The sequence below is a fragment of the Hipposideros armiger genome, unplaced genomic scaffold, assembly GCF_001890085.2.
Source record: "Hipposideros armiger isolate ML-2016 unplaced genomic scaffold, ASM189008v1 scaffold_236, whole genome shotgun sequence".
Taxonomy (NCBI): Eukaryota; Metazoa; Chordata; class Mammalia; order Chiroptera; family Hipposideridae; genus Hipposideros; species Hipposideros armiger.
The window spans coordinates 1,596,077-1,611,247 of NW_017731586.1; the positions used below are offsets into that span (position 1 = coordinate 1,596,077).

At 42.4% G+C, this 15,171-nt stretch overlaps 1 protein-coding gene across 1 annotated transcript in view; it reads right to left on the reverse strand.

Moving 5' to 3' along the window:
• The window catches only part of GSAP (gamma-secretase activating protein), a 79,522-nt gene that overhangs the window by 16,591 nt on the left and 47,760 nt on the right, over positions 1 to 15,171 (reverse strand). Inside the window, exons 19-22 of the mRNA XM_019655143.1 lie at positions 13,980 to 14,033; positions 3,388 to 3,516; positions 2,289 to 2,347; positions 1,570 to 1,601 (exon numbers count right to left, since the gene is read on the reverse strand). Of these exons, the coding sequence (XP_019510688.1) occupies positions 1,570 to 1,601; positions 2,289 to 2,347; positions 3,388 to 3,516; positions 13,980 to 14,033 (274 nt within the window). The remainder of the gene's footprint in view (positions 1 to 1,569; positions 1,602 to 2,288; positions 2,348 to 3,387; positions 3,517 to 13,979; positions 14,034 to 15,171) is intronic.

The following is a 15,171-nucleotide window of genomic DNA, read 5'->3' on the forward strand; positions in this document are numbered from 1 at the left end:
AGGCACAGCGCCGTCAAGATGGCAGAACTACCCTGGTCTGTGGGCTGACTCCTTGTGGAAGGGCACAGATGCCTCTTGAATTCTCGGGTGAAATCCTACCTGAATCCTACACAACCTTCATGATTAAGATGAAATCATTTAGACCTTGATCCCAGCAGCCCTGAATTTCACATGGAGGGTTTCATTTCGGGCAGTGATGGCATTCTCCTTAGGAAACTAGTACAAGCAAAAGCACGTGAGAGGAACAGGCACGTTCCCAATAGCACGTCAGAAGAGAATGACTAGTAACAGGATGCAAGCAGGCTTGAGGACAGGAGCAGAAGGCACTAGAACGGAAGAAGCAGGGTGGGCACAACCCATATTGCAAAATGCCTGAATCACACACATTCACACCCCAGTGCAGTGGGCAGCTCCTGCCAACTGCTCCTCCCTGGTGCTAGTGGCAGAAACCCTAGCTGGTTCCCTCAGGGCTATTCAGTGAGCCCAAGCTCTGTCGGCCTGGGCTGGGTGACAAGTTCACTGTCACGGTTCACGTAGGTTGTGTACACAGCTGCAGGATGTGCAGTAACACACTCTATAAAATAATTTCCGTTAGGGTCACCCAACATATACCTAAACATCCAGGCCCATAAGAGAGAGGTGAGATATAAAAACAACAGCTTTTTCAATAAAGGCTGACCTTTATGAGTTGTGAAAGAGTTCCACCAACAAAACCACCAAAGGGCTTATACCTGAATATGCTTAGCATTCTCTTCCCCAAGAGTTCTACTCAGCTAAGTCCCCCTTGTTTGTCAAGACTCTGCCCCAACCATCCCCAGTCATGACTTAGCCCCTCGCCCCTGCACCCCGAGACGACATAACACCTGTCACTTGGTTTAGAAATTATGTGTTAGCATTTCTTTCTCATACACTAACGAAAAGCAGCCACCTCAGGGAGCCCACATGTGCCAAGCGTCGTACTAGGTACTATAAACATGACCCTATTTACTCTCATTTTCTCTCTGCCCTTGCCCTGAGGAGGACCACACGAAATGGATAAATGGTTTGCCCAAGAGCACATGTGAGCATGTGGCCAAGCTGGAATTCAAGTCCAGTTCTGCCAGGCTCCCAGCCTGTGCTCTTCCTCCCCCAGCCACAGGCCCACCAGGAGGCTCCTCATTTGTGCATGCACAAGACCCAGTCCAGTGAGTACCCAAGTGTCAACCAACACGGAAGGAGCACAGGCGTCACAGGCGCTCGTACGATAAGACAGCTGGAAAGGAAGCATCCCTAAGCCAAGGGAGCTTCCAAAGAGCATCCTGTGGGTACAGCCAGCGGGCATGTTAATGAGATCAAATCCAAGAGGACAAATAATGAAAACCAGGAGGCCAACAACACTCAGCAGCTGTCCCCAAAGGTCCTGGTGCCAAGACAGACATGGAAGAAGCCGGGTGACTACTCCGGCAGGAAGATATTAAAGGGAGCTGTCTTCATTACACTGTTGGAAGTGATTTTCCTGCCAACCCACAGTGGAAGGAAGAACGATGTTATAAACAAAACACTGACTGAAATCCAGAAGACTTTTCTTACCCAAATTCCTTGCTTCTAGGTTAGAAATCACCCTAGAAAGAAAGTAGCCAGTGTTATTCACACAGGAAGCAATATTTAAAAAAAAAAAAAAAATGAAAGCCACACACCATACAAAGATGTCGTCCTTTAAAACCTATAAAACCACTGCAGAAACTCGGGCTGCTGAAAACCTCAAAAACTTTTAATCAACTTGGCAAAAGCCACATTAGGCAATTATAAAACTCAAAGCCTTTTAGTGCAAACAATGACAATAATTTACAACAATCACAGCTCTCAGTTATTGGAAATAATGGGAACAGAAAATAGAACAGGGGCTGGAACGGGGCCTGTACTTGTAGCACTGAGATGACTCACTATCCAGAAAATCTGCTTTCAAAATAAGAGCAGCTCACCAGCCCACTAACACTTTTCTCAATCAGCTTCCTGCCTATACCCCCCTAAAGGGCTCCATTAATAAGAGTTTTCTTTATCCTTTCTCCCTGATAAATCATCTATCTCCAGGAGGCAAGTTTGTAATGTTTAACAGATAAACTTTTCCCACTAGACACTCCAGCCTCAAACTCCAGAAATAGGGCCCAGTGGCTGCATTCATTAAGCTGACAGCATCATTTTTGCTGAGGATACACAAAGAAAGTAAGCTACTTCCCTGCTAGGTAGCCAACAAAATAATTGCAAGAGATAATCATCTTACAGATACAATAATCCCTAATTTTACTTACTTGATGGCATTATCAAGAATATTCCTCACATACACCTTGGGCCTTCTTTTTCCTGTTTTCTAGGAGTGAGAACATGTCAGAGGTGTGAAAGGTGAAGGTTTTATGGGTGATATTTTTCACATCAAAGACACAATATAATACAATTAAGAGTTTCAGCAAAAAAACATACACTTTCCAGGTAAACAGGTAAAACACTTAGATTCTTAGAAAATTGTTTTAGAAATGTTTTATTCTGAAACTATTATAGATTTACAGAAGTTGCAAGTCAAAAATGTCATACACGGGCCGGCCGAGTGGCACGATGGTTAAGAACTGGCTTGGGATGCCAGAGGGCCCCAGTTCGGATCCCACATATGAGGGCCAGTGGCACTGCCCTCCACAGCTAAGATGCTGAACAACAGCTCAACCTGGAGCTGGGCTGCCTGCCGTGATTCGCCAGCGATGGCAGGTGGGTTGCCATGGGCTACCACGTGTAGCCAGCAGCCAGCAGCCAGCGTGAGTGGCCGTCCAGAAGCCGGCGACTGATCTGCCTTGCCCGGGAAGAGCGCAATGATGGTGCCAACTTGGGCCAGTGAAGCAACGTCCTCCACAACTAGACTGAAGAGCAAAAGGATAGCAACTTGTCTGTTCCCCTTCCCCCAATTCCCCAATAAGAATCTTTAAAAAAAAAAAAAAAAATATATATATATATATATATATATATGTTATACACAACAACATTACAACTATACACAACAATGCTGCAGGGAGATCTGTTAATCTTTATCCAGTCTCACCCAATGTTTACATCTTTTATAAACAGCTATGTGTAGTACACTATCAAAATCAGAAAACTGACACTGGTACAATGAGTGTATAGTTCTATATCGTTTTATCACATGCATAAATTCATGCACCACCACAATCAAGATGCAGAACTGGTCCACACCCCAAAGAAGCATCCAAGAAGCCCCCCTGTCTGCCCAGTAAGAGATGAGTAGTGCCTGGCAATGGGGGGAGTGCTACAAATGTAAGCCAGCCTGACAACTTACAAGTATCACCTGGATCTAATACACTATTGCTTTTGCTTCTTGCGTTGTTCTCATGAACCCACACATACCTCTTCCGAGATCAGGCTGTGCCACTCTCTCCTGACCACGCTGTTGTTATAGTGCAAGTGTGGCTCGGTGTACTTGACATGTTCCAGGTGTAAGTTCAGTTTTTCCCAGTATCCCTGAAAGCTACGCACCTATAGGAGACAAAAACATCAGCGAGCTTGAGAGGCGGGGCCTGTTGGCCAAATGACCCAGGAGGGACCACGCCAGCCTTGCTGCAAAACTGGGCATGCCTCAGCTCTCACGCAGCAGCATTTCCGAGTGAATACTTTCCACGAAGGATGGCATTCTCATCCCGATAGGAATTCTAACATAGACTTAGAGTCTTGCCTTCCCCACTTCCTTGTCTACCCCCTTTTACACAGAGAGAACCATTGCTCACCTCCCCAGACTGGAATGGCTCCCCGGGGTGAAGGCAACGCTCACCAGCCTATGTTAAACACAAGTCATGTCCTCCCCAGAGACCCATTTTTCTGATTTAGGTTGTATCAGCAATACCATGTTCAGTCAGAGAATAGTCATAAGATTTGGAGGACGTGAAATAGGCTTACTTTCCTGCTAAGCTTATTTACTAGATTTGTTTTTCCCAAAGCTAGGAATCAGAAAGGTAAAGTGAACTAGTTTCACATTCAGTTGTGAAATACGCCAGAACGAAATAGCTGACATCCTATCTAGGTCTTCAATTTATTGATATAATTGTACTACCCTGAGCAAGAATGTATTCATCCTGTTTATTTTTAAATTAAATGCAATATTAATACCTTTTTTAATGTTGAAGGATGTACTGACAAATTTTTTTCCTTCTTTTTTTAAGTCAAGCAAGCAGCAGATATCTTAAAAGGATAGTATATTTTCAAGATGGTGAGAGCAGGTAGGCCTGGAGAAAAGCAGCTGCTCCAAATTGTTTTTTTGTGTTTTTTTTTAAATCAATGAAGATAGACTTATGATACACACTTTCTTGCCCAAACTATGCATTTATAAAAGATTTGACTGGGACCAAGGGTGCAATGTGCGGCCATGAAACAAAGTAGCTAAACCTACCGTGGTAATAGACTTGGCTGTACTGCAAGAAAAAAGAGAACTTAAATAAAATGTGCCTCAATCAAGAAAAAAACGCCCTTACATTAAATAACACACTATTATTTAACGTTAAATGTTAAATAATAAATACATTCTCCAAATTCTTATTGAAAGGACAATCATAATTGGTTCAAAATGGATTTTGGGGAGGTCAATAAAAAGAGTTACATAGTAATGTTAACTTGCTGTTTCAGAAGCCTTTTTAAAAGGCCAGTCCAGCCAAAATCCCTTCTCACGAAAATAGGAAAAACTATTTCCAAGAAAGTGTCATTTCTGGGGGAAATAAGAACACTGGGGTCACGTCACTCCTCACTTGACCTACCTCACTCACCTTTTCTTTAACTTCCCATTTATTTATACTTAATGTACCTTTACCCTCTGATATTCCTTGTACTGGAAATAATAATAATAATGAAAGCAAATCCTGCTGACATTGGGCAGTGTTAGGCCCCTGACGAGAAGTCACCACAACTTTCTGGATATTTTTACCTCTGGGTTCAGACGCACTACTGCCAAAAGTCGGGAAACTCATTGGTGTTGTGGTGACATCTTGTGGTCAATTACGCTATTAGCTCTGCCTGTTTTGCCACCAGTTCCACCGTGTGGTCTGCCCTCCATCTTGCCCAGGACAAGATGTGGGAAGGGAAAAACACAGGTGTCCTACCTGTCACAGGGCCTCCTCCTTTCAGGCTGAATGCCACCCTCCTGTCAGAAGACCCCATTCACATTCTCACGCTCCTAGGAAAAGCTCTCTCCCAAATGGCCTTCCTTCCCCTCGCTCCTCCATTAAAAAATCCCTTTTCTCAACTGAGAATAAACCAATGAAATAAGTCCATGCACAGGCTTCAAAGGGGCTCGTGAACCCACTGACTGTATGTAACATGAAGTGTATGTTTGAGCACTTTTCTGGGAAGAAGGTCTACAGTTTGCACCAAAGTTTCAAAGCGATCCATGGCCTAAAATCACTGAGTTCGAAGGAAAAGGATCTAAGTTTAAAATATATTTTAATATAAATGTATAGGTCTTTGAAGGAGGTCACTGCACTGGATGTTGTACCATAGCTATTAAAGAGTGTATAGAGAAAAACAATTGGTGCCACATGTCACTATGTGGATCTACGAGATAAGTGATGCAACTTTTTAAGTTATGAAAATTCACGGAGATCACTGTAAATTGGAAGGTCTATTTGGAAGCCTGCTTAATAGACGAGACCCAGAGGATGAAAATGGGTTTGAGTAATGAAGGATAAGGACAGGATATCCCAGGTGGGGCTCTTAGGAAGTGAGGAAGACTGAGAGACCCAAATGTGGATTTTGGGTGTAGATCAGAGGCAGAGCACTAGGGGAAGCAGAGAAAACAACCAACAGCACTTCATTCTCTAAGGGGAAAACAGCCTCTAGAGCTGACTCCAAACTGCAGCAACCACCTGGGTCCCATCCCTTAGAGATTTACCTGGTGGGGTGTGACCGGAGCCTCCCGAGTTTTACAAGTTCCCCGCTGATTCTAATGTTCAGCCAAGGCCGAGAACACTGCTTGAGCATGTCCAGGTAATCCCAGTCTCCCTCCTACCCTCAAACCTTGTCCTCAATCTACACTTCTGGTTTAAAGGCTGATGAAGAACAAACTGTGTGAAGACTTGTGATTGTGTTGTTGAACACTAGGAGACAGACAGCATTGAAGAGGGGGTTAGGGACCGTCTGTGAGGGATCTCAAATGCCAAGTGAACACCAGCATGCTCATTAAGCTAGAAAATAAAAGAAGCTCCAAGATAAAATTTTAGATGTTGTAACACAGTATAGGGACGAGGGAGGGGAAGCCGCACGATCACATCCTAACAGCCAACCTGGGAGCACAGAAAACCACTCCGATCAGTCGACTAGCATTCAGGGAACTAGGTAAGTACTAGGCACTGTATTCATTCAAAAAATGAGCAAAGTGAAAGCCACCGCAGCCCGAGAAGCACACGGCCAGCTACTTGAAAAGAGCTCATAAGGCTTTAAAACACACACAAACACTTTATAAGCAAAGTACCCATGAATTTAGCTACTTTTGGGACACTTGGTGTTACAAGCCATCAGATACTCAAGGAATGATCCAAAAGCGCTTCCCTACACAAGCATGAGTTTTAAACTTTAATTTTGAAAGAAGTCTCTTCTTGAGAAATCATCTTTTTTTTGTCTCTTAGGATGACATGAAGTAATTAGCAAGTGCAGACCATCACAATTATTAATTGAACAAAAGAACCAAAGGGTTACATTAAGAGACAGTTTCCCACTTATGATCTGGATTGCCTGTTGATTGAAAAAAAAAGAAAAAGAAAAGAGCCCTGTGGTACTGGCTCATCCACAAATCACTGCCAGGAAAAAACATCTGCCTTTCATTTCTAAACAACCCTCTGGCTTTAGTCCTAAGTCTTCTGATTAACCAGCATCTTCTTACAGGAGAGGAAGCCAACTCGGGGAGAACCTTCCCTCTCCGTGCCAGTGTTCAACTAGCAGAGCGAAAGCATCAGTCCATTGGCTGCTTCGTAGGTTCCATCTCAGTGTCAGCTTGTACTTGCAGCCCAGAGAAGCAGTGACCCACTACCTCCAACACAGACAGAATAACACAGAAACATCTAAGTGTCCACAAAGCTAGCAAGGCCCTACCAAGCCAGATGCTCTGAGCAGGACCATCCAGGCCCAGGACAAGTGACTGGAACTCCTGAGGCTTCCTCTTAAGGAGACTGCATGTTGCAAATGCCAAGTTCTCCTATTTATAAATGGACTTCCTCTTTCATCCCAACATCTAGTGAAAAAATAAAACCTCTCTTCTTTGCCCTGACGGGTAGTTCTCTTACCATTTTTAAGGGGCTGGATTCTTAAGATATAATCACTAAATATGGCTCGAAATGATTGCATCTCACAAAGAGCATATACCCAGAGAAAGGCTAAAGTATTTTCCTCCTCTCAGCCTGAAGAATTAAACATTATGTCTCCAACAAAAACTGTAAGAGCAGCACGGCCCTGAGGCTGGTAGGAGAGAAACAAAAACAAGAATCCTTGATCCTGGGTCTGTTCCGCAATTTCACCATCTGGGAAGTAAACTGAAGGGACCCCATTCTATACATAGGACAGGAATGAGTTTACCAGCCTGGTACTCTGTTTCTAATAAGCAGTGTTTCTTTGTAGTATCATAAAATTAAGTTTTACAATATTAATTGAATTTGCCTTAACTCACTGTCCCAGAAAATATGTTGAATAGGGAAAAACTCTTATGCTTTCTTCACAAGTCTACTCACAGAATACTTCACTTCTGGTCATCAAATGTGTGGGTGTTTCTCCCCACATCCATCAATTCTCCAACATCAGCTGGATGTCCTACAATTTAACTTAATTCTGACACTACTGAGATAGAAAAATTACAGGCAATCAGGGAAATTGCCACGGTAGAGGGAATCAGGGTGGAAACCATAATAAAGCCAGGGAAATAATTTTATTAGCTGACAGATAGGTTTAAGTCACAGGGCCCGCCAGAGTGACCAACTCAGGTGGGGGAGGAGGAAAAGCTTTTTTTCCAAGCCTATGACAAAAAGTCAGGGATCCCCAGGTAGAATAGGTATCTGAAGAGGTTGATTAGCATAACATAATCCTGTCAGGAGTCCTATCTTCAAAGCCACAGTCTCCACTAACATACTCCTCTCAGAACAGAGACAATGATTAAACTGATTAAGCTCTAAGAAAATTAGACAGTTTCGAGAAAACACCTCCTCTGGGCTAAACAGCAATGTAAATTTGATAATAGTGCCAAGAGGCACCAAGCAGCCCCTCTCCCCAAAAGGTATAAAAACAAATCCTTTGCTCTAACTAGTGGGCACCCCAGTCGGGACCCCCTCTTGTTTTGAGAGCTGTTACTTTCTGCTCTAATAAACTATCCTCTGCTGCAAACTTGACCTCTCTGGTCCGTGTCTCCATCCTTCAGTGCTACAAGATCAAGATCCCGGCGCGCACACAAAAACACACACCAAAAAACCCTGCTTCACTACCTGCCTAGAGACAGCGTTAGATCCCACAGGTTAAGGGCTCAGTCCTACAAAATTTGCCCCCTCTTCAGATGCCTATAGCAAGTCCAGGTTGTCGCCTGTGCTTCTGACCGACAGTCTGTAAATTGGAGGTTCCCAGAACCCCTCCTTGAGGTCAATAATCTGTTGGAGTGGTTCATAGAACTCAGGAAAACAGTTTGCTTACTATAAAAGATACATCTCAGGAACAGTCAGATGGGAGAGATGCAGAGGGCTAAGTACGTGGGAAGGGGTTCGGAGCTTCCGTGCCCTCTCCAGGCACGCCAACCATCCTCCCTGCCCCTCCGCACGTTCATCCAGCCCGGAAGCTCTCCAAACCCCTTGAGTTAGGGTTCTTGATGGAGGTTCCATGACTTAGGCAACATTGATTAAATCACTGGCTGTTGGTGACCCAGCTCAACTACTAGCCACTCTCACCTTGGGAGGTGGGGAATTGGGGTGCAGCGGAAAGTTCCAACTCTCTAATCACATGGTTGGTTCTTGAGGCCACAGTCCCACCTTAGGTGCTTTCCAACAGTCACCTCATTAACATAAACTCGGGTGTGGATTGAAAGGGGCTTGTTATAAATAACAAAAGACATTCTTCTCACCTCTGGGCTCTGGAACTATTTCAGGAACTGGGAACAAACAGTCAATATTATAACAAAAGATGTTCCTGTAGCTTTTATCACTTAGGAAATTACAAGGATTTTAGGAGCACTGTGCCAGGAACTATGGATGAAGGCCAAATATATATTTCTACTTATAACACAATATGACATATGTACAAACTGAAATGTGGAAAATCAATTAATATTTCCCACATAAACAACTGACATTTCTGGTAATGCTAGATTGTTGTCAAAGCAACAATTCTAATTTTTAAAAAATTGTCAGCTCTTACACTGGTATTGAGTGGATACTTTGGATATCTAGCAAACCTTTTATTTAAGTGCTGGTGGTTGTCTGTATTGGAAGGGTCAAGGGAAAACTGCCTTTTGTGTTTCACTAAGCAATTAATTATACTCATGTTCTGCCCAGTTAAAACAGTTCTTAAAAAACTGTTTAAGTGAAGGAGCATAATTAAGTAGTAACTAAGTATGTGAATGCAGAACAGTCCAGGTGTCAACTACTCTGTTAGACGCCCTCACTTCTGAGGGGCCATTAGTGGGGAGGGGCTTTAAGTCTCTGGCTTTTCCAATCTCTAGGTCAGGTAGTTAATAATCTCTAAACAAATGATTAAATAAAAGGTTTCCTTACTTTATAAAATGAAACTAAAGATGTCTGGCTTAAGAAATACTTTGGTAAAAATACTACATTTCTCCATGTGTGGTATTCTCATTCAACTTTTATCTATATATTCAAGCTATTGTTTCTATTTTTTTTAATACATATGAGGTGTGATCAAATAATATGGTGAATGTTTAAATAAAAAAATTATTATAGTAAAAGACACATTGCCATTAATCCCCCTCAAAATACTCCCCCCACTTCAAACACACACACTTATCCCATTGTTCTTGCCACTTTCTGAAGCAGTTCTGGAAGTCCTCTTTCGTGTCTTTAGTTGCACTGATGTGGCTGCCTCCGTGTCCTTAACGGATTCAAAATGTTTCCCTTTCATGGTAATTTTTACTTTGGAGAAGAGCCAGGAGTCTCATGGTGCCTGATCTGGTGTATAGGTGGATAAGGACACACCATAATGTTTTTATTTGACAGAAATTGCTGTACCAGAAGCGATTGTGACACTGAGTCTTAACGTTGTGATCACAAAATACGGTGGCTGCTGCTGCCAAGTGCCATCCAACGGAAAGGCAGGGATCTTCAATATGGGAGCCAGCGCATTGAACCTTAGTAATAGTGTGTGACAAGTTTCAACTTGTTCGGTGCAGTCAGTTAGGTGTGAGCTACAGTTAGAAAAGGTGTGTTTTAAAGTGTGCCATAAATCATCTTCCATCACGACAACGCTCCCTGTCACACATCGTTTCTGGTATATGGCAATTTCTGTCAAATAAAAACATTATGGTGTGTCTTCATCCACCTTATTCACCAGATCTGGCACCATGTGACTTCTGGCTCTTCCCCAAAGTCAAAATGATTCAAAACATCGAGGCAGCCACAACAGCACCATTAAAGACACTCATGAAAGAGGACTTCCAGAACTGCCTCAGAAAGTGGCAACAATGATGAGATAAGTGTGTTCACAGAGAGGGAGAGTATTTTGAGGGGGATTAATAGCAATGTATCTTTCACTGTAATAAATTGTTTTTTTGTTTTTTTGTTTTTTTCTTTTTTTTCATGTAGAAACCACACTTGAGTGACAACTAGTTACTGTCTGCCTTTTTAAGGAGACAAAATAAATTGTTTTTTATTTAAACATTCGCCATATTGTTTGATCACACCTCATACATGCTTCCTGTGGTTGGACAGTTTTAATAGTTTCTCTTCTCATAAAATCAAGGGTAATTTTTAACCTTTTACACAAGTTGCCACTTCCGTAGAGAAAACCATGCTTTAAGAAGGGATAAAATCATTCTTAGGAAGTTTACTCTTGATGGCATTCCTTTTAAGGCGAGAACCTTGTTTCAATATACTTTTTGTTCCTTTTTTAAAATTCTTGTGGAAGTCATTTCATAAAGTCAGGATGCCTCTTGTCTTTCAGGTAACAATCCTCTAATTTAACTGGTTTATACATCTTAACATGCTCGTATATTAAACAACTGTAAACTCCTCCACTTCATACTAAAATTATTTGCAGACAGAGCAGGAGGACAGCCAAATGCTGGTTTCATTTTCCCTTCCCTCTCGTGACTCCTTATCAGGGCAGTCATCTACCAAGGAGAACCGGAAGCAAATGCCGTCAAGAGTAAAGAGGGGTCTCTTGGGCCTCATGGAAAGTCTGGCAGCGAGCGTGCATTTGAGAGGTAACTTGTGATTCAGGTAATAGGTGCTCAGGGCCATAGGTAAGCATGGCGAGAGCAGTCTTACAACTGGGGCTGGGAGGGAGAGCAGCGGGTGGAATGTGCCACTGTAACCAGGTCTGTCACAATATAATTAAGCTGGGGCTTGGGGTAGAAAAAGTAGGTCAAAGGCAGCAGCTTATAGCGATGGGTATTATGCTGGCAGAGATGGGGAAACAAATGAGAGAAACCAGGGCCAGATGTCCTGTGAACTGGAAGGTACTGATCAGAGTCTCCCAGGCTGAGTGACTGGGGTGGCGGGGGGNGGGGCAAGCTGGCCAAACCAAATCCAGTGCCATGTTCTCCTGAGCCTAAGGCCAGGCCCAGCAGTATACCTAGACCTCTGCCTTCCCTGATGGATCATGTCTGCATGGAGAGGATCACGAAAAGGTCTACAGTTCAAACTTGTCCTAGGTTACACTTCCTACTAGCATATGGACACATGTGGAATCGCCAAAGAGCTCCCAAGCACGTTTGGGAGTGGTTCATGGGAAACAATCACATGCAGGGCAAAATGCTAAAGATAATTAGGGGACAAGAGAAAGGGTGAGAAGTCAGAATGAACATCCAAGGAGAAAAAAAAAACACGGACAATTTAAAAAATATCATTTTACACACACACACACATACACACACACAACCCCAGAGTCCAAAATTAAGCTACTTTGTTCCCAAGCAAAGTCAAATCATATTTTTAGAACAAGCCAATGGGTAAAAAGTTTACGAGAACCTTCCCATCACTCTTTTATACTTACTTATTTTAAATGAAAATACACAATGTTGGTAACATTATAATAACATTGATAAACTGATAAATCCCTTGTAGTAGTGTAAATTATCACAGTTTTTTTTGAATATCAATTTGGCAAAAAAAACAAAAGCTATAAAAATTGTCATAGTCTTTCACCCAGTAATACTCCTGGGCATGTAACCTTAGGGGAATAAATCCAAAGAAAAGCTGTCTGTATAAAAATATTCACTGCAAAATTACAGCAATTTTTAAAAATGGGGGCTGGAAACAAATGTCCCAAAACAGAAAAATGACTAAGTAAACTAAGGCACAGCAACACAGTAGAATCCATGAAATCATTAGTAATCTTATGTAGCAACATGAAATGTTTATGATATAATTTGTAATCTTTACCAAGTATCTCTACATTGCCTATGAATACCTATGACAAAGACCAAGAGGAAATGGAGAGGGATAGACAGTTGATACGGACAGGAGCTGTAGAATTATGGGTGACATTTGTTTCTTTTTAAAAATTTCCTCACTAGTTTGTTATTTGTCCATTAAACACATTATAGGTTTGGCAGATGAGTAGTAGAAGCAGGAACAATAAAATGAAAGAATGGAGGCTCTTAACAAGAACCTTTTAAACTATTAGCTAAACCTTTATTTTCCCTTCGTCTTCCTACCTTTGTAGAACTTCACAGTGGCCTCACACTTCTGCCCAGAAACATCCCTTTGTAAGTCCCTCCTTAGCACACCTTTCTTAGAACTCAAACCAGAACCACTGAACCTGCCCCCATCAGCCCTCTCTCATCCCCAGTGCATCACTTTGACCTCAAACGCCCACTTCTTTCCCCCGGCTGCCCAGGTCTGGCCAGCCCCTCATGGTTCCAAAAGAATCAAATGTAAATAAAAGGCAGCAGCACACTGAGCTGCCTGCTGCCAGAAGTTGAGATTTCCCAGCACACACCAGTCTATAATTAACAGGAGACAAAGCCAAAAACAACAACAAAGGAGCTTCAAGAAAACTGCTAAAATACTCCCCAGTTTTTAACTACAGATGCATTCTTTTCTACTCGCCCACCCCACCCTGCCCTCCCTATTGTATTCGGAAACTTCTGAAACCACCAGACTGCAGAAAGACACTCAGAGCAGGAAGGACATGAGCAAAGCCTGACTGAGACCACATAGGGAGCCGATGCAGGGCGCTCTTGAGAAACAGAAAAGCTGTTCTCAGAACCAGAAGGAAATTAAATAATCCCAGCCAGGTTACTTAATAATTTTAAAATTCTGTGTGTGTGTGTGTGTGTGTGTGTGTGTGTGTGTGTTTGCACTCGCGCCCGTGCATGCATGTATGCATACTTGTGTGTTTTGAGGGGGTGACAGCACCAATGAAGTAAACAACACCTACACCCTCTAAAGATCATTAAGGAGAACTCCTCCAGTACTGACTACTTTGCGGTGTAGTAGAAAGTACTAGTTCTATATGGTTTATATTGAGACCTGTAATTCTCTATCTTCAGAAAACTTCCCTCCTCGAAGAGCATTTCTAAGAACTGCCCTAATATCATCCTTAGTGTTTACTCAACCACTTGGGAAGGGTCTTCTAGAGAACTAGCCCTACCCCTTATCCTCGTCACCCGCCCCCCCAACACACACACACACAGTTCACAATCCCTTTTGGAACCACCATAACACTTGGGCAGCAGAGTTTTAACTCCAGTGAGTGTGGAGGCAGCACGGAAGCCACGCACGTCTGTGCTTTTGTCTCTGTGAGGGACTTACCTTCATTAGAGGCAATGCAATCTCCTCTGTCACAAGGGTTATTCCAGGAATTTCCTATGGTGGGAAAAACAGACACATAACTGTTAAACATATCAGCGGCCACAAGCTCAAGCCTCAGGAAGTTTTCTGCACAGACAGAAGCTGAGGGCAGCTTCCAGTTTGCTAACCTCTACTTTAAATAAACCTTGGGATTTATAAATAACAGTGAACACAGCCTGTCTCTTGCCTCAGAAGGGCAGATATTCTTTAAAGTTATGATAACAATAGTTGACAGTGTTGCTAAAGGAAAGAAGACTAATGATGAAATACAGAGCAAATAGTATATATTGCTTATACACTATATACACCAGTGTGATATGAAGGGGGTAGGTTCCATTATGTGTTCCTTCCTCCCTCTTCTATTCTTTTGTTTAAATGGACTGCAGTGGGTCCTGCCTCACTAGAAGGAACCAAGGTTAATGGGAATCCGGTGTGACTTCAGTGGAAAACTTTTCAGCACCTCGTCCTCCCCATAATTTCAGAGCTAAGAGAGCCCCATAAAGAGCTGATGCAGGACATCACCATGGCCAATGGGAAGGGTGTGCAGGTCATCTCAGGAAGCCCCAGTTGGAACAGTCTGCTGACTAGTGAGCATTACCATCAGGGTCAACTTCCAAAATCTCCCTTGACTCACTGTTATTTTTAAAGAGTGTTTCTATGTGAATTACGTATATTAGCCTCTCAGCTAGCCAATTCATCTTTTATTTCCTAAAAAAGGAAATAATACATGAGAAAATAATTTAGAAGGTGTTATGTAGATATAAAATCTGGTATTTCTTTAGTATTTAAATATCCTGGATTTTACTATACACAATAGTCCTGTGAAAAGGGGATTGGAGCAGTGGAGAAATAAATTTCCAGAACATTCAAGCAATTGAGTTCTCCACTGTGAGAGTCAAAAGCCTATGATAAGAATCTCTTGTGTGCTTCACTTATCTCAGCAACAGAGGAGACTTCAAAAAAGCTCTAAAATTTCACTAGGGCTTTACATTATGAATAGCATCTTAAAATAAGTATAACAACTCACACAGCTACTGTTGAGACAACCACAATAAACTTGTTTTGTGAAAAAAAAATAGGTATAACAAAACTAATTGTTTGCACAGCATAATTCAGGATTATCAATGTATAAGCACACCATATTTTCTACTAC